Raw genomic sequence first — 19154 nt, 5'->3', positions numbered from 1 at the left:
GCCAAATTTTTGGTGAGTACCAATGGGGCATGGATGTAACGGGTTACTGCAAAATAGGCCTTGCCTCACTTGGGGCGTGAAGAAAACATCTTTGTCACAGCAAAGTTTCAGACAATGAACGAAGCTTTTCCCCAAACGACAGACTACCTGAAATATCGAACAGCACCTCGCTGCGACGTGCGGGGTGGGGCGGGGCAGAGAAATACTTCACTGGTAGCAACTGGGGCGGAGCTGGTTTTTCTTAAACTGAAAGCACCGTAAGTACAGGAAAGGTCCCTAGGCCTGACTACTGTCGGTAAAGTTTAGAAAGACGAAAACAATAGGAAACAGGGCTATGTTTCGAATGTAGATTTTTTTTTTCTTTAACTACTGTAGCCTAATTCCACCATGGCAACTCTGCATTTTGAGGAACTGCGGATGACTGGGGCTGGCAAATCTATCGCCGTGCTGACAAGTGGAGGAGATGCACAAGGTCTTCAGCCGACTCATAACCTGTAAAATGTCCTCAACGGGAACGCGTCTGAATGGGCTACTTTATTGTTTGACAATCAATTATTTCAATGAGTTTGTTTATTGAAATACAAGTTTGCAAATTAACCTCGCCTTTATGTTTGTTTGCAACTCGTGTATGCCTAAAAAGCTCAGTTGCTTTTGTTATAACCTACATGTTTAATCTTATTTGTTCACATAAAGTGAGACGCAATGATCCTAGCACACCGGGATTAGCACTGTTATTCAGTGTGTTTCTGTGTTCATGTTGGTTTATTGTTTGTTTTCTTTTTTAACGGCAAGATTTACTACTCCTCGGCAGTTTTGTTCCCCTTTTCTTCCGCAGCAGTTACGTATTGAATAAGAGCCTACTATGGGGGAGAACAGACGTGTTGACACAAGTTGAATTAAACTTTGGCATTTAACTTTTTATGGTAGTTAAACATAGTAGGCTATATGCAAGTACTGCGTGCATCCCCAGGTCCTGCTATGTAATTGGGTGCAACAGATAGAAAAACTCGATGTTTTGCTGCATTTGGTTGGTCGCGTATATAGCAGGGCCATTTTTTTCATAAGCTTATTACTACTCCGTATAAGGCACAAAGACAGGAAGATGTTTTAACATGCTTTTAAAATGCCCATATCTAGTATGCGGCTGTGATGTGGGCTATTGAGTGAGAGGGTGTGTTGTCTGTTGCAGTTTTAATAATTCAGTACGCCTATTGCATTTTATGATATGTGGATTGGGAGCAAGATGTTTAAAATAATTAATTTGCCATTTCTCTATTTACATTTTAGATTTAGATTTCCTTATGACCCCAGCCAAGAAATGAAGTGTTGCCACGTTAAAAAGTCATGCCACATATGATATTGTACCGAATAACCCGATGCTAGCTGCCGTTCACTGTTGGCAGTCTCATTAGCTATTTGAAGTTGCAGTTCTGGTGGAATTTTCCTGTTACTGTCAATGCCAGAATGATGGGTTGGTAACTTTGCACAGGAAGTTTATAACTCACTTGTCAGATATATTGGTACCGGTGGTGTGTACCCTTTAATTACCCCAAACGTATTTCACTGGCCGCCGTGAAATTGTAATGAGAAAACGAATAGCCCCACAGACAGACGCAACTCTAAAAGTGTTTTTCTAACCTTCACCTCAGGTATGAATGCAGCTGTCCGTGCAGTGACTCGGATGGGAATATATGTTGGAGCCAAAATGTATCTTATCCATGAGGTAATGTCATCAAACTACATGCACAGTGGCAAGTGATACAAGCTACAGGCTACATGTGATAGCTGGGTGGAACACATGAATGAATGATGCTGAATAAACTATGCATGCACATCCAAACACCTTGATGCACCGCAGAACAGAATAAACAACGTAGCCAACAGTCTGCACATCAGTCTGCAAATTATTTTAAAATGCATGACATCATGGTCAACATTTTAAACTGGACTGGGTCTTCGTCCTCCTGAAGTTCAAAATGTTCATCTTGTTCTGCTCTATTTTAAAACAAAGTCTTGGTTTTTGGGAGCTACTGGTATGACACGTGAACTCTATTTTGTTTGTCTAATAAGTTTTTATTTATTTTTTTTTATTTTTTTTTTTTTTTTGTTTTTACCCTTGTAATGGCTCTGCAAACTTCATTGTGTGTGTTTATGCATTGCAAGCATGATTAATGAACCTGGGATTCGCCTTAGGGATACCAAGGACTGGTAGATGGGGGTGACAACATCAAGCGAGCTCACTGGCACAGCGTCAGCAACATCATTCAGCTGGTGAGGAATTACGAGCTGGTTGTCTGAAATAAATGATTATATCTTAATATTATCTTCACGTTCATATGCTGTGTTGAATCTTAAAGCCTCCCTCCCCAGCTCCCCCGCTCCCATAGTAAGACTGCATGTCGAAGTGCAGGATGGTATAGACACACCCATGGCCTTCAGGCTTGGCAATATGGTCATAATGTGTATCAGTAATATGAGAGGAACTAGTGCTTGTAGTTCTCAGACAAGATAAAAATGGGTGGGTGGTAAAGAGGTATTGTGGGTCATGGTATGGAGAGATGTATGCTGAGAGCAGGATACAAGGTATCTGCATTGTCTGAAATAGCCACCCTTTAGTTATGTATTTGGCAGATGGCCGTGCTCTGTTCTGAGGCATACATGCACCACAGGATGTATTCCTGTGGGAAGTGCCAATTGAGACACTAAAACTGGCACTTTTGGATACAGATCAAGAATAGAATTAGTGATTGTTCGTGTTTACGTAGCAAGTGTAAATCTAGACTCTAAAACCTTGTTTTTTTTATTTGTGCCTTTATGCATATGTAGATTGCAAAAAGACTTCTCGATTGGTAATTTTCAAACAGGAGCTTAATCCAGGACCGACCAAAACTTTCAGAACCATATGAATTCCCCCCCAAAATCAGCATTTATGTTGAAGTACCGTTGTCTTGGGACCCAAACCTGTAGCAGAAAATTTTTGAAGCCAGGTTTGAAATTACTCTCCAATTGTAGCAAATTTGTGTGTCCAATATACAAATGATCATCCTCTTAAAGCAGTCCATGTCTCTGCTAACAGTCTGCAAATGAGGCATGTGAAGTCCTTCGAAATTAATAATTAATTTTGGTTCTGTAATCTTGTCTGTACATCTCTCTGTCTTATACTGACAGTATTGCGGTCGCTGTGTCTTCCCAGTATTCCTTCATTCTTCTCTCCCTCTTTGCTTGTCTTCTCTTCCTGTGGGTGTAGTCCTCATCGGTTATCAGCTGCTAATACGTCTTGCTGTGTGTGCTGTCTGTAGACCCCCTGCAGACCAGATAAGCTGCTTGTTGTACTCTGATTAGTTTAATTCTTTCCCCATATTCTTTGATGTCTGTACTCACTGCTGGAAAATCTTGAGTGTGAACCTTTTATGAATGCATTTACTGAATTCTTTTGGTCTATATTAGTGAAATAAGAATGAAATCAATTGATATTTAAAATGGGTTTCATTTGAATGGAATATACACCTGGCCTTCTCTGCTAAAGTTTTTGCTTTCTTTCCGTTTGCTTGTCACAGTTTTGATCTACCTGTGAGTAAATGTTGAGGTATTGTGTGTTTTTAATGTGAGTTGTTTCTGGCTCATGATTTTATTAGCGTTGTTTGCTCAGCTTCCCCGTCATGTTGACTGTATTCATCCATCCCTTTCGCCCGCCATTAACGTTCAGCTAGACTGCTGGAAGGGGCTGTTTGTAACTGTGCCATGTATGTAAACATTTCTTTATTTACATTGCTAACACCTCTGTATTTCCAGAGCAGTTAATCTTGCCTACAGTTTTACAGCTAGGTGGTTTACTATTATTGTAGAGGACTCTGCACAGGGGTAGCAGGAGTTCCAGTCCACCCAGACTGGAGCTCTTTACTGTTTTCAGAAAACAATAAGACACACTGCAGCCCCGTTTCTCCAGAAAGACAGATAAGATCACTGGCTGCTGTAAGCTGCAGTGAGTTTACTCTCGCATGATTCTCCTCAGTCGACTGAATAAATCCTATGCATTGTGCTCCTTATGCTACTTTTAATTTGGAATTTCATTGTGGCACAAGCCACAATAGATCTTTTTTTAAATTGTGCGGGGGTAAGTAGCCCTCTACAGCCGCGTGTCATAGTCACCAGCTCAACTCAACTGACTCACCTGGCTCTCTGCTTTCTCCAGCTCTAACTGCTGTAGAGTACAATAGCTGCTTTTCGCCTGTTCCATTTCGTTATCATTTGTTTTCGTGCTTGCCCTGTGTCCCATAAGGTAAAAATGTGCATGCGAACTGCACGTTCAGGATGTGTAACTACGCTGTATGCATTGTTCAGTTACATTGCACACAGCTGTATTGAGAACACTGAGAGCTTTAGGATATATCGGGCCTTTCTGGGCTTCGGGCCTGGGTTTCCCCGCAAGGCTGCCACCACTCTGCCTCCTCCCCCAGGGCGGGACGGTGATTGGAAGTGCCCGCTGCAAGGACTTCACCACGCAGCAGGGGCGCCTGGCGGCGGCCTTCAACCTGGTGCAGCGCGGCATCACCAACCTGTGCGTGTGCGGCGGCGACGGGAGCCTCACGGGCGCCAACATCTTCCGCACCGAGTGGAGCGACCTGCTGGCGCAGCTGGTCACTAAGGGTGAGGGGGTGTGGGGTGGGTTGGGCGGGGGGGCGGCTCCTCAGGCATTTATGGGGCGCATCCCAAACCACACATGTACTCAACAAAACATGTCCTAATTAAACAATGTAGCTACAGGGGAACTTGGTATTTAAGAAATGCTATTTAAGAAAAAAATTGTATAATATGATATAAATACTAAAGGTGCTTATTGAACGAGGTGGCATAACTCTAGTGCTTTAGCACTGTACTCTGTGTGTGCATCAGTTTTGTGATTTACATTAATCTTAACTATTTTGCTGTATGGTCAGCTCATGTGCAGCAGGATCAGATTTAGGATTGCCTTACCCAGAACAGAGCTGCATGTTTTACAGAGGTGGCTATGCAAGCGGGGAGGTACAGTATGTCCACCTCTGTTGTAGACACGCGAATCACGGCACACTGTGTTAGCTGTGTCTGTGCCTGCGTCCCGAAATGTGGTAGGGAGGATCACGGACGAGGCGGCCCAGAAGCACAGCCACCTGAACATCGTGGGGCTGGTGGGCTCCATCGACAACGATTTCTGCGGCACGGACATGACCATCGGGGCCGACTCCGCCCTGCAGCGGATCATGCAGGTTGTCGATGCCATCGTCACCACGGCTCAGAGGTGAGGCTCCGGGACACATGACCTGCCCGTGTTCATGCTCAGCCGTGTGTCGTTATGTTTATGCAACTCGCAACGGAAGTTAGTCTGAATTGCTGCCCTACAGTTATGCTCTTGGGAAAGCCATTGTAATTGACCTGAATTTCTTAAGCACATTTCCGGCCTAGTGACATTTAATTTGTGTAAGTGTGCTGAGTAATAATATAGAGTCATGTCAAAATGTGTTTGTTTTTAGATATTTAATACCTTCTTTAATACATGACATACTGTCAATGTCAACGTTGATATTAGTCATTAAGGTAAATACTGACAGATTGTTACTGGACAGAAGCCTTTATTGTTATTTCATTCTAAGGACGATAAGTAAAAGTCATAATGACTGAATCTCAGATATCAGTTCTGGCGATAAATGCTAGCTACTCTCTCTAATGCAGAGGAGGATTTTGAGACCCAAGCCAATAAAATGCATTCCCCTGCTTCCTTTTATGGAAAATGAGTTCACTCTCATGCTCCTGTGTGCTAGTTACATAATGCAACCATTTCCTGCTAGATTGTCTAAAGGAAACTTGCCCAAACGTGCTTCTGAGCGTTTCGAGAATGATTCTCAATGCTGCAGTTATGCAACTGCGTGCGACCACATTGTCTCTGCTGATTTTCATCCACGGAGACTAAAAAGTTGCTGAGCGTGATTCTGTGACAAACACATTGATAAGATAAGATAAGAAAACTTTATTGTCCATTACATTTACATGAAATGGAAATTTGCCTTCGGCATTCTGACAACACAGTGTAAAACAGACAGGTTAGGTTAAATACACCAGGCCTTTGGATTTCAATGTTAAGTAATCATTTTTAATGTATTACTATTATAACTCTACTTTGAAATAATATTTCAGAGAGCTGTTCTAGGTCTTCTTAGAGTGTATCTGTGACTAATTATTATTGAGATCTGCAGAGAAAATGTCCTTTTGGAATAAAGTATAATCTCTAGCATGTGACTATTACGGCAGAGGAACAGAATGATGATATCCACTCTGCTCGTGAACCTGGAGCCCCGCTCCCTCTGAGCGCATTGTCTCTGTGCTTCACAGCCACCAGCGGGCGTTCGTTCTGGAGGTCATGGGTCGACACTGCGGGTGAGCACATTACATTACATTACATTACAGGCATTTGGCAGACGCTCTTATCCAGAGTGACGTACAACAAAGTGTATAACCATAACCAGGAACAAGTATGACAAAACCCCTAGAGAGAAGTACCGGTCCAAGTGCAGGGAACAACCGCATAGTTCAACTTGGACCCTGAAGGTTAAACTGATTAACACTAACACAACGAGAACGGCAACAACGCAGTCAATGGAAAAAAATACAAGCAGTAGTTAAGACAGTTAATGCACCAGCACCATTTTGGATTTGCAGCCGTTCTGCCCGGAGCCTGTCGGTTCAGCCCACATAGCCTCACATCGCGTGCAGGCGGCAGGTGCAGTGTCTTTGCTGACAGCGCCCCCTGCGTGTCGTGTGTTCAGGTACCTGGCTCTGGTCTCTGCCCTGGCCTCGGGCGCAGACTGGCTCTTCATCCCGGAGAACCCGCCGGACGAGGGCTGGGAGGACCATTTCTGTGCCCGTCTGGGGGAGGTGAGGATGGGGGGGGAGCCGAGGGGGACGGCCTGGCCTGGATGGGGGGGGACCTGGGAGGGCTAGCCAGCAGGCTAATGCGTGCTTGCTGTGATCGCACAGTGCCGGGATGCGGGGGGGTCCAGACTCAACATAGTGATCGTCGCAGAGGGAGCCATGGACAAGCAGGGCAACGCCATCACCTCCAACTACATAAAGGACGTGAGTGTCTTTGACCAGCACCAGGACACTTGTGTGTGCACTAGTACAAACCCCCTCTGAATCTTCAGGACTCCTGCTCGTTTCTAAGCACTTATTCACCTTAAAACATTGGACGTTATAATTGTAATTATTTATTTGTTTGGAAAACAAATAATTTTATGTCATTTATACAACTGGATAGTTACTAGTGTTGTGATCTAGTACAGCAGGTTAGCTCATCCTGGAATCCAAACCTGCTGTACGACCTCTGAGTGCTTGGTCCAGTTCTCTAACCCCTGTGTCAAGAACGGAGTGAGAGTTGTGTTGCTTATAGGCTGATGGCTCTAATGGCGGGGTGATCTGTCTCTGCAGTTGGTGGTGCAGAGGCTGGGGTACGACACGCGAGTGACCGTACTGGGTCACGTACAGCGGGGTGGCACGCCCTCTGCCTTCGACAGGGTGCTGGTGAGTCCCGCCCATCATCTTGGCAGACTTGGCCAATCAAAAATAAGGATGCCAGGTGTCGTGACTGAGGCAGCCTCTAGTACAATGCATGTGTTCTGTCAGGGGATGTCTGGTGCTTGATATGTAGTGAAAGGTCTGTGGAGCATTTCAGTGCCAATAATCTCGGCTCTATGAAATTACCCTCAATGAGTCTGTCTGTTCTGCCTGCAGTGACTAAATGGAGTCATCATTTACAAAGTAGCTGCCTATTTTGGTCATACACCAGGGCTGTGTGACTGTGCTGATACAGATATGACCATCCACAAGACTTATACTGTTGATGATTGGCAGGTTCTCCTGCCAGTCACCCACTCAATAGCTTTAAGTGGAGACATATAGCTGACTGCAGAACATTGCGCTACGCAGCGCATCACTGTATCAGCTGTTTATGGGCTGGTGCTAGTGTTTTTCCGTTAGCATTCCTGAGTGTGCGACCTGAGCCTCTGTATTGTTGATCTCTCAATGACGATGTCAATGAGTGGTTTCATTTGATGTTATGTAGTGTGTATCCATGGTAAAGAAATGGTGTTGCCTAGCTCTCTGCAGAGAAGTATTTGTGGTATGAATCTCCTGTGCGTGTCTCCGTAGTGATACGAAGCTCAGTGGTGTCTGTAGTGGTATGAAGCTCAGCTGTGTCAGTCTTTGTTTGAAGCTCTGGTGTGTCTGTAGTGATATGAAGCTCAGCGGTGTCTGTAGTGGTATGAAGCTCAGCTGTGTCAGTAGTGCTATGAAGCTCAGTGGTGTCAGTAGTGGTATGAAGCTCAGCGGTGTCTGTAGTGCGATGAAGCTCAGCTGTGTCTGTAGTTATATGAAGCTCAGCGGTGTCTGTAGTTATTTGAAGCTCAGCGGTGTCTGTAGTGATATGAAGCTCAGCTGTGTCTGTAGTGATATGAAGCTCAGAGGTGTCTGTAGTTATGTGAAGCTCAGCTGTGTCTGTAGCGATATGAAGCTCAGCTGTGTCTGTAGTTATATGAAGCTCAGCTATGTCAGTAGTGATATGAAGCTCAGCTGTGTCTGTAGCGATATGAAGCTCAGCTGTGTCAGTAGTGGTATGAAGCTCAGCTGTGTCAGTAGTGGTATGAAGCTCAGGTGTGTCTCTGTCCACAGAGCAGTAGGCTGGGCGTGGAGGCGGTGTTGGCTCTGTTGGAGGCCGAGCCGGATACCCCTGCCTGTGTCATTGGACTGTCAGGCAACCAGGCTGTGCGCCTGCCACTCATGGACTGTGTCAGCTGGATGACGCCCCAGACCCTCCAACAGATGTGCACCGCACCATGACTGTCAGCACCAGCATACGCAACACTATACATCGCACACACACGCACATACACGAACATACACACACACACACACACACACACCATTAATGCAACAAAGGGAAATTCTTTTCCTCCTCATTTTAGACTAAAGAGGTGCAGAAGGCCATGAATGAGAAGAGGTTCGAGGAGGCCATCCAGCTGCGTGGGAAGTGAGTAGGATGTGATGTCACATTACATGAATCTAACATCTAACCCGTTGGGTCTGCGCATGTTTGTGTGTTCATATGCACGTCTGCCTGTATACGTTTACATGTTTGTGTGTGCCGTGCATACTAGCAGCCTATAATGTCCTCCTTGCAGGAGCTTTGAGAATAACTGGAACACTTACAAACTGCTGGCCTATCAGAAGTCTGCTCTGTCCAAGGTACTGCAGTCTCTAACAAGGATGTCTTTAGTCCATATTGTTCAAACTGCAAAATCGGTGCACTCTCTCTGTATGTAAATGTGTTCGTAAGAGTGGTCTGTCTGAGCCCGTCTGTCCGTTTCCCTCTCCCCCCAAATCCACCCCCCCCCACCCCCCGGCAGAGTGAATTCTCCATGGCGATCCTCAACGTGGGCGCCCCCGCAGCGGGGATGAACGCCGCGGTGAGGTCGGCGGTGAGGATGGCGGCCGCTTGCGGTCACAAGGTGTACGGTGTCAACAACGGCTTCGAGGGACTCGCCAAGCAGATGGTGTGTTCTGCTGACAGGGGACCGAGGCCTGCGGACTCCGTTTGGGCGGGGCCATTTTCTTATGACAGTGCTGAGCAGCGAATTTTCACTGGGTCATTGGTTATGTTTTGTAGTTTCGCCTACTTATTAGTTGGTTGCAGGAATACGTTAAAATTGAAATGGTTTTAATCAATAAGGTACAAAGTTGTCACATTTCGGGAAATAACAGTGCTCACTAAACACTGAATCAGATTTCCAGGCCTACTAGCTGAGGTTTCATTTGCTATGACTTGAATGCTGCTTCCCCTAATTGGTGTTTTTTTCAGCAATGGGCAGACTTCAGGAAACTTTGAAACCTGATAGATAGGAAATGACCCGCCAAAATGATATTTACGATGAGGATATGATTGGTCATGTTTGTATAATTGTAGTTTTTTTCACAAAGACAGAAATAGATGATGCCTGTGTAATCTCTGTTGGTATGATTTTGATAATCATGCCAGACTACCTCTGGAAAGGAAAGGGCTCCTGACTGAATCACTGTCCTCTTTTAAAGGTGAATGAGATTAACTGGAATGACGTGAGCGGATGGACCAGCCAAGGCGGCTCCCTGCTGGGGACTAAAAGGTGCGTGTGTGTGTGTGTGTGTGTGTGTGTGTGTGTGCGCGCGTGCGTGCGTGTGTGCAGGTGAGTGCGTGTGTGTAAGAGAGAGAAATTGTGGGGATATGTGCATAGATGTATAGAATCTATCAGAACATTAACAGTTTCATTGAATAATCAGTGAATGTAATTATATTGTTGCTGATATGATGTAAATCACGGTTAAATCACATTGGATGTAAAAGATAATAGGAGTTTAATAGAAATGTCTGTTCCTCTGTGGGTGTTTCACAGAACTCTGCCTGATGCATTCATGGAGCAGATAATAGCATCTATCAGAAAGTTTGAAATAAAGTCCTTGCTGATCGTTGGAGGATTTGAGGTAACCGTAAAGAGCTGAATATTTTCCTTATCTAATTTCCTTATGTTTTCATACCCTGAACTCTGTGAGATCAAGTATGAGCTATTTTCAGACCAATCCAAATGCCTGCAACCAAGTGCATCTGTGTCTACTCTTACGTTTGTAAATCAGATTTGGCTCTATGACAGCTGGCCCGAGCCAATCACCCTTGACTGGTGCTGTGTCATTCTGCCCCTCACCCCCACAGGGGTACGCGGGCGTGCTGCAGCTGATGGAGGCTCGCGGTCGCTACGCAGAGCTCTGCATCCCCATGTGCGTCATCCCCGCCACCATCAGCAACAACGTTCCCGGCACCGCCTTCAGTCTGGGGGCGGACACGGCCGTCAACGCCGCCATGGAGGTGAGGGTTTCATTAGCCCAGGCCTCACGAGGGGGCGGGGTCACCTTGCGCCTCCAGACGAACTACATCTTTGCTGATTTACCCAAGGCCTGTACGACTAGTTTGCAGGTTTCGCAGTTGCATACTGGGTGGTACTATATACCGAAAACCTGCATTCGATGAAATCAAAATGGATAAAACGTAGGCAATTTTCAGCAGTTGACAGACCATTAAAGGATATGCATCCCAAACTCCAGCACATTGGATTTGAAATGAAACTAATAAGTGAGGTTAAAGTGCAGACCGTCAGCTTAGATTTGAGGGTATTTAGCTTTGGAACAGACTTCCAGATGGGATTCAGAATCCAGAATTTTAAAAAAAAAAAATGTTAGCATTGTTAGCATTGCTTTTACTTAGTGCATGCTTATTCTTTTTTATTCATTTTAATCTTATTAAGTTATTTAATTTTTTATCTGAATTTGTTTATCACCTGTTTTTTGTTCCTTACTGTTTTCCCTTTTTTCCCTGCCAAGTAACAAGTTCTTTAGGCAGAGCAGCCACAGTGTCAAGTAGCTGATGTTCCACTGCCCTGTCTCTTCCAGTGTTGTGACAAGATCAAGCAGTCTGCCACAGGCACCAAGAGGAGGGTGTTTGTGGTCGAGACCATGGGCGGCTACTGCGGCTACCTGGCCACCACCACGGGCATCGCCGTCGGCGCCGACAACGCTTACATCTACGAGGAGCCGTTCGACATCCACGACCTCGAGGTGGGCAGCCGCCTTGAATGAAATTCCTTTGTTTGTGTTCGATTTTTTATATGGCAACATAATTTGAGCATTTTGGGTAATATACATTTGTCCATTGACAGAGAAATGTGGAACATCTGTCGGAGAAGATGAAGAAGGATGTTCAGAGAGGTCTAGTGCTAAGGTAAGTGAACAAATAATGTGCTTCTCTGAAAGGGGAATGCTGTATTTCTGTAGCCATTTTTCTAAAAACTGCAATTTTGTGTAACTATCAAGGCAGCCGGCCACCCAGTAACCGACTGAACTGGCTCCATTTTTTGTACCTGTACCATAACTCCATCGATCCTCTCTCCCTAACTGCCCTGTCACACTAAATTGTGTGAGTGTGAGTGTTGAGTGAGAGGAAGTCAGTTTTTGTGATAGTGTGGACACGTCTGCGGTCACTCGTTGCAGGAATGAGAAATGCCATGAGCAGTACACCACCGAGTTCATATACAACCTGTACTCGGCCGAAGCCAAGGGCATCTTCGACTGCAGGATGAACGTGCTTGGACACTTGCAGCAGGTAGGGGGCGTCGGAGAGCGCGCAAACCTTCGTTGACGCTTCACGCTGTTTTTTTGTGGTAACTGGTAGAAGCGGGCCTAGAAATGGCGGCCTTTCACTGACTGAAACGGGTGTCCCTTCAGGGAGGCTCTCCCACGCCCTTCGACAGGAACTTTGGCACGAAACTGGGCGTGAAGGCCGTGCAGTGGCTCACGGAGAAGATGAACGAGGGCTACAGGAACGGTAGGAGGAAGTGCAAGTGTAGAAAACGGGACAGGAGAGGAAATGAGGACGTGGAGTGTTGACACTGTTCTCTCCCCGCCCAGGACGCGTGTTTTCCAATAGCCCGGACACGGCTTGCGTGATTGGCATGGTGAGGAAGATGCTCAAGTTCAGCCCCGTGTCTGAACTAAAGGAAATGACAGATTTCGAGTGAGTATCACCTCAGTGAACTCTCTTTATTAAAGATCATTTTAGCTTATCTCTCTTATCTAAACATTGTGTTTTGACTCTGTTGAACAGTCTGTCTTCAGTGGATATTTTTTTGTTGTGGTTTAGTGCGGTGCAGTTGTGTCTAAAAGCTACATTTTTGTCATATTCCTACATTTATTTTGCAGAGCTGAGTTCACTGGATTCCAGTGCTGTTTTAAAACAAAAACAAAATCTAATTTTTATAAAATGATTTAATGTTTTCACATTCTGAGTTATCTGGACACCTTTATGTGGAAATGCGTGTACCGACCGAGTGTGTGTACCTGCAGGCACCGCATACCCAAAGACCAGTGGTGGGTGAGCCTGCGCCACATGTTGAAGATGCTGGCCAAATACCAGACCAGCTTCACCGAGTACGTCACCGGGCAGGTCGAACGCGTGACCCGCCGAACCCTCAGCATAGACACCGGCTTCTGAGCATTCAACCAGTGGCCAAAGTCTGACACTCCACTCGCCTGCACACCACCACCACGCTGAATGTATTCCTGTACCACAGCACTTAGGTTTAGCTTCCTCGTTTTCCATCGTGCTTTGCTTGTAAAGGCATTGGACGGCGAAACAGGAAATGGAGGTACACATCTGCACATTTTGTTTGTTCCGCTAGGTTATTTTGGACAAACCCACACTTTCTGAACAGCCATTTATTATTATTATTATTATTATTATTATGATTATATTTTAAATGATATATTAAATATTTTAAAGCATTATTCAGCTGGTAGTGAATAATAATTTTTCTTATTATCCTTAGGATCTTCCGACCAAAAAATAAATTTTTTTGTGCCTACAGTTTTGAACACGTTTTTAACACACATTCCTACAGTGTATCCCAGTTTGTATTGTCATCTGTGGCTCAACAACATTAATCAGCACATTTATTTATTGCTAACTACTGAATATCGTGCTACTACTTTGGAAGTTGCAATGATTATCCCGTAAACTGTTTCATACCAGTGTCATAAGTTAAAACTGAACAAAGCACTTGGCGTTTTTGGAATAAGAAAAATAAATATTTATCATGTTTCCTCCACCTCAGGGACTTTTTAAAAGAAGACTACTTAGAATATCTTCTAAATTTCAGCGATGTTCTGAAGTAATGTGGAAACATTTAGCTGCTGCATTGTCTTATAAATGTTTAAAGTTTAAGTCAGACATGGTCTCTGAAACCAACAAAAAATAGAAATGGAATTAGCAATTAACTGCAGAACAGGACTAAATTTATCCTCTTGGTTACAAAAGTAACCAATTGATTAGTGCTAAAAACCCACTGGTTGTACTATTGTTGACACATTTGTTTATAGGTTTTTAATGTCCCCAGTAGCACTATAGAAATTGTGTCCACAGCTCTCAACCAAAGTAACAGCAGTAATGCTGCCCTGTTAGAAGATTAAAAGACTAAAAATCATTGCTGGGACAGTGCCTGTTCAATTCAGCTCCCATTCAGAGTTCACCTCACTACTTAAAAAAATCTAAAAACGATAAGCTGCATGTGGCAGCACGGTTCCTCAAGACATGGGATGTTGTATTTTGTTCCAAAAAATGTTCCAAATAATTAAGGAGTGGTTTTCATCTGTTGTCTTTAGGGACCGTAGAACCTTCATATGCTAGTATAGACCTTTTAAAATTTAAAAAGGAATAGATACATTTATTAAAACTCATATTGTATTGGCATATATGACATATCGTGTGTATGATTATGGTGCAAATATACAAAAAAGAACTTAGTATTCAGAGACAAAATTGTACTCAGGTAGTGCCATGGGATGCATATACTCATGTTCTAAACAGACATGTATGTATACAGAACTGTTTTTAATTACAACTTTAGAATTTCATCAAGTTCATTAATTTCAGGATTTCCAGAAAGACTGAAGTCAAATAAAATATAACTGTAAGCTCGGTCACTGTGTTGTGTTTTGTTTTTTAGCGCTTTAGCACAAATGCTACTGCAAGTTTGCCTTTGTCTTCTGAGCACATTTCGGTTTCTGCAGTTAAGTGCAATCTTTATAGGTACTCTAGTTCTTCCAGCATCTTACATTTCCGATATAACAGTTCAACACTTATGAACTCTCTCTAAATTGCAGTGTGTGAGTGACAATGTCAAAATCTACAAACCGCAATGCTATCCAAACATTTTGAACAAGTACAACCTGTAACATTTATAAATATATTAATATAAGTCTATTATGGGTAAAACTGGAATATATTATAATTTAGACTTCACGAACGCACATATCTCATGTTAATCCTTCCCAAAGTTGAAGAAAGAAAACTCGTTTGCTTCTCCTTGCTCTGGGCCAGCTGAGGTCTGGTTTGGGCTCTTAGTGGAGAAAAACAACTCAAACTCTTCCTCTGCCTGACTCTCCATTTGGTCAATCAGAAATCCTGAAAAGGCAAATGCTGCTAATTAGCATTCAATCAGTCTCATCTGATGTCTACAGAGGTTTACTGATGAAACTTTCACGGCAAAACAAATCAGCGTGTCTCCGAAAACAACATCAATATCAAAAAAATATCACCTGGTGATTTGGAATCTGAAGATTTCTGCAAAAGACAAAAGCAAAATTAAACAGATGAATGAACTTACGTGTTTTATCTCATTTTATTATTCGATGAAGATAAGCCAATAATTACCCTGTTTTCAAAATAGGAGCTTGTGAAAGTGAAGGGCATGTCCTAAAATGGAAGGACAATGTTACATGCAGAATGGACTCGACCTCAGTGCTTATAAACATCTCCTGTGGGACTCTTCCCATGAATCGTTGGATCCTCACCTCCTCTTTGGGAGATCCCAAGTCGAAGCTGCAGTCAAACCCCGAGAACACCGCCGTTTCCGGAGTGGTGCTCATGGAGAAGAGGAACGTCGGGGACGGGCTCTCCGGGGGCTTGCGCTGTCCCGGGGACTGGCCGGGGCTAGCGCTGAAAAACAAGCGTGGCAAAAACGCACAGCGCCCCGTCACACCACGACACAGCCTGTGAGAGCTGCACCGTCTGGACATGCTGGGAGTGTCTACAGAATGAGAATCACAGCTGACAGAAGTAAGATTTGGTGTTTCTGTAAGTAGTACAGTGGGAAGATTAGAGTACTGTCCAGGTACAGTGGGAGAGGGACTGGGTCCAAAAGGGAAGCCCCTCCTCCTTTGCTTGATGTGAGAACTTCCTGTCTTCTATAACATCACAAGATATTCTGGGCTAGATAGCAGTAATTTTTATTACAGGCAAACGCTGTTGATAGATAATCTGTCCATGTATTTTTTTCTCATGTACCATGTGGCTAAGAGACTTTCATGAGTTGCTATGTGTTGTATTTTTGCCCCAATCTTCCATTTGTGACTACTTTCCAAGTAGGATTACCAAACAACCAGTTGGACAGTTTAGTCTGTATATTAGTTATTTATATATTGCTAACTTGTGTGTGAGTGGGTAAACTAGCAGGAAGGTTTGAGTATATGTGAGCTACAGTGGAGGGAGTTTGTTTAAGGAACACCGTGTTCCTGGGAAAGGAAGTATGCTGATGGATGTGTTGTGTCTTACTGGAGAGAGAAGATTGGAGTGGTTGGCACAGCAGACATTCTGGCCGGGGGGGTTTGTGGAAATCCCCCTCCCCCTTGCTTTTCTTCCTGACCACAGACAACTGGCTTCTGCACAGCCTCATCCACCTCCCTCTGCTCCGCCCCCACCGCTCCCAGAACCTCAAGGCTCTCCCCCTGGATAGAGAGGAATGGTCATTTTAAGAATGGACTACGCTGTCCCTCCATCTCCATACACTCTTCTCCACGTTTGTGATGATGTAACATTCCCAGTAAACTCCAACCGGATTTAGGACAGAAATCGAAGCTCATCCGGGTTCATTAGCATGAAAGCACCATGGGAAATTAACCCCTCAAAGTGATTGGATGCTTACCTGTGCTTCTGTTTCATTCATCTGTTGCTGGCTTGGCCCTGGCAGCTGACCTGATGGAAAATTCACCTGTTATCATCACTGCATGTATAATAATACCATCCTACTGCAAGCATGCTGTAGGGTATACAACTGTCTTTCAACAACCAACAGGAATAGCTCAAAATGTAACAATTTACAATGATGCTACTGAAGAGCTACTGTTACATCATTACTTTGTAGGTCTCCGTGTGACACTGATCTCTAAAGCTGGAATCATACCACCATCCTCTTTGTTCAGCCACGCATCTTCGTCCGCGGGAGGTGATGGAGCCGCACACTCCTCCATGGACATTTCATCATCCTGTTTCTCATTCCTGTTCGCCGCCTCCTGCCGTTCGCCGCTGCCGTTTCCCGGCTCGTCCACCAGGCTTGCATTCTAAAACAGAGTGTGAGAGTCCCCACACATGCACCGGCAATAATTTGACAAACAGTAGCTGAATTTCTCTAATGTTCTCTGAGGGAGAGAGCTGAGGTCGGAGTGGGGAAGGGGGGGGAAGCTGCATGAAGCGCAGGCTTCACAGGAGACTCTAGGAGCGCGTGAGGCCAGGATCTCCCTGCGCATCCAGACCCTACCTGCGCAGGAGGTGCGCAGAAGAGACGGAGACTGCGCCGTACCTGCTGCGGGTCGAGCAGGAGCGAGGACATCCCCGTCTCTATCTGAGCGCTCTCCTCGGCCTGTGGCTCCGCCCCATCGCTGGGTTCAGCTGGAGGCTGCGCAGTGGTGCTGAGTCACAGAGAGCGGTGAGTCAGGAGAAATACAAGCGCAGCGTGCCCCTTTGCCCCCATCGTCCCCCATTGAAGCACAAAGGCAAACCTATAGTTGGATCATAATATACTTTTCATTTATTTTGGCAACACAAACAGTGGGGGCAAACTATGACTGAGATCCTTTAACGTAGACTAGCTAATGTGACTAGCATGTTGTGTTTTCATGAAGACTGAAAAAGGATACCTCTCTGATGCTCTCTCTGTGAAGGGCGGATCAGGAATGTTACCTACAGTAAAGAAATACAAACACTCAAAGGTGTATGCTGTGTCAAACTAATCAATTACCTGCAAACTAATGAAAAACAGTGAAATAATAGCGTGACTGTTACCTTGCAAAGTCTGTAGTTCATTTTCCTTTGCTACTATCTGTCCCTCACAAGCTCTAATTCTTCTTTCAATCTCCTCCTTCTCGGTCTGAGCCTTGACTAGCTTTTGCACGAGAGGATTCTCATAGTATCGAGCTTTGTGCTGCTCAAATACCTTTCTGTAGTTTTCAGTTCTCTCCTGGTACATCTTCCTTGAGTAGACAAATAGAAGTTGGAAAAAAAATAGGTTAAGCCTGTTTATCTTAACCAGCGTTGCAAATACTGCATCACTAAATTAAGGGATTGTTACATTAAGCAAGCCCGTTGATAGAGTTAGATATTTATAGATAGTAAACTGGAATCTTGCACTTAAATGTAACTGAAAATATGTCCACATCAAATGCCCTGAAGTGAAATTGATACAGCACTCACGCGTCGTGACTGAAGACTTCTTGCTTTCTCTCTAATTCAAGCTGCAGTGTTTTCTCATACTGAATCAGTAGATTGTTCGTGACTTTCAGGCTGCAGATATACAATATATAAGATGTACGTCCTCCCACAGAAGTACAAATACAGGAAAATGCTGTTTTATCTTTATTTTTTCCCCCTTTCACATGTACCTTTTAGCATTGTTTTTATAATACTTCACCAGATTTTCCTTTTGTGTCATGGTTTCTTCAAGTTTCTCAACAGTTCTCTTGGTCTCTTCGATAGTAGTCTTCTTCTCGGCTATATTTAATTTACTTACTTGATAAGACAAATTCAGAGAAAGAGATTGAGAGAGATTGCACTTACAATGTACTCTTGTGTGTGTGTTGGGGGACGGGGGCTCTGGAAGGACACACTGGTTATGAATAAAATTACTAATTTCACTTACTTTCAACCTGCTTTTCTATCTCATCCTTGCTTCGAGATAAGTCCTGCGTCTGCAAAACTATACATTCATGTAACGTTAGGTCAAATTAATGAAATAACATCTAATCATTTCAAACATTCATAAAAAAATTACAAAAAAAAAAACTGACACTCACCCAACTGAAATAAGAGGCTATCCATATTCCCCACAGAATTATATTCCTCCATGTCCATTATCTACTGATAAAAATAAAAAATATATAGGAAATGCATAATGCAAATACAGTCTGTGTGTGTAGATGAGGATGAATAAAACGTACAAGTAGATATCACAGTACAAATTACTGAGATGTAACGTCTGCCATTACTGACACTAATAGCCGTCATCATGCCAATCAAAACCTAACGAAACAACAGAAAGACGTACGTTAGTGTCCAAGCTAGTTACCTAATATTTGAATATAATGTGCCTACACTGCTTCCGGGATTTGATGTTGCGACTTCGTTTATAATTTTAATTTCTGTGAGGTAACTAAATTATTAACGTCAGGTTATTTTATATCAAACACATTTTAGGTTCACGGGCTAGATGGCAGCAAAGGGT

General features: G+C 44.0%; 2 protein-coding genes across 3 annotated transcripts; one reads left to right on the top strand and one right to left on the bottom strand.

Moving 5' to 3' along the window:
- The first annotated feature begins 224 nt into the window (after nt 1–224).
- On the top strand, nt 225–14580 carry LOC135241295 (ATP-dependent 6-phosphofructokinase, liver type-like). Its single transcript, XM_064311553.1, has 22 exons — nt 225–472; nt 1650–1723; nt 2194–2271; nt 4458–4647; nt 5110–5275; nt 6364–6408; nt 6798–6906; nt 7009–7107; nt 7459–7551; nt 8698–8814; nt 8991–9055; nt 9207–9270; nt 9432–9578; nt 10114–10184; nt 10452–10539; nt 10766–10918; nt 11500–11664; nt 11766–11827; nt 12097–12208; nt 12331–12430; nt 12514–12619; nt 12949–14580. The coding sequence occupies exons 1-22, from the start codon at nt 388–390 to the stop codon at nt 13094–13096; spliced, it is 2337 nt and encodes a 778-aa protein (XP_064167623.1). The 5' UTR covers nt 225–387; the 3' UTR covers nt 13097–14580.
- On the bottom strand, nt 14397–19151 carry LOC135241292 (uncharacterized). 2 transcript variants are annotated; one of them, XM_064311550.1, is made up of 15 exons: nt 19025–19151; nt 18727–18790; nt 18573–18629; nt 18316–18442; nt 18128–18217; nt 17720–17907; nt 17575–17617; nt 17238–17346; nt 16842–16998; nt 16584–16633; nt 16214–16386; nt 15454–15598; nt 15314–15355; nt 15199–15223; nt 14397–15064 (listed from the first exon to the last, which is right to left on the bottom strand). In XM_064311550.1, exons 2-15 carry the CDS (start codon nt 18782–18784, stop codon nt 14922–14924), a joined length of 1407 nt encoding a protein of 468 aa, XP_064167620.1. In that variant the 5' UTR covers nt 18785–18790; nt 19025–19151; the 3' UTR covers nt 14397–14921. The 2 variants fall into 2 exon arrangements, with proteins under 2 accessions (XP_064167620.1, XP_064167619.1); XM_064311549.1 differs by having other exon boundaries at nt 18999–19131.
- Nucleotides 19152–19154: the final 3 nt, after the last annotated feature.

This window comes from Anguilla rostrata, chromosome 15, assembly GCF_018555375.3.
Source record: "Anguilla rostrata isolate EN2019 chromosome 15, ASM1855537v3, whole genome shotgun sequence".
NCBI lineage: Eukaryota > Metazoa > Chordata > Actinopteri > Anguilliformes > Anguillidae > Anguilla > Anguilla rostrata.
The sequence above is the reverse complement of the archived record's forward strand: the minus strand, read 5'-3'. Positions and strand labels throughout refer to the sequence as shown.

Bases quoted from the DNA above. Each gene is read 5' to 3' on its own strand.
- LOC135241295 (XM_064311553.1), top strand. From the start codon at position 388: ATGGCAACTCTGCATTTTGAGGAACTGCGGATGACTGGGGCTGGCAAA. The intron at 8,815-8,990 runs GTCAGCTGGATG...TCCTCATTTTAG, and splicing joins GCCTGCCACTCATGGACTGT to ACTAAAGAGGTGCAGAAGGC. The intron at 11,665-11,765 runs GTGGGCAGCCGC...GTCCATTGACAG, and splicing joins TCGACATCCACGACCTCGAG to AGAAATGTGGAACATCTGTC.
- LOC135241292 (XM_064311550.1), bottom strand. From the start codon at position 18,784: ATGGACATGGAGGAATATAATTCTGTGGGGAATATGGATAGCCTCTTA. The intron at 18,630-18,726 runs GTGAGTGTCAGT...ATGAATGTATAG, and splicing joins TAGCCTCTTATTTCAGTTGG to TTTTGCAGACGCAGGACTTA. The intron at 16,387-16,583 runs GTAAGCATCCAA...CTCTCTATCCAG, and splicing joins TGAATGAAACAGAAGCACAG to GGGGAGAGCCTTGAGGTTCT.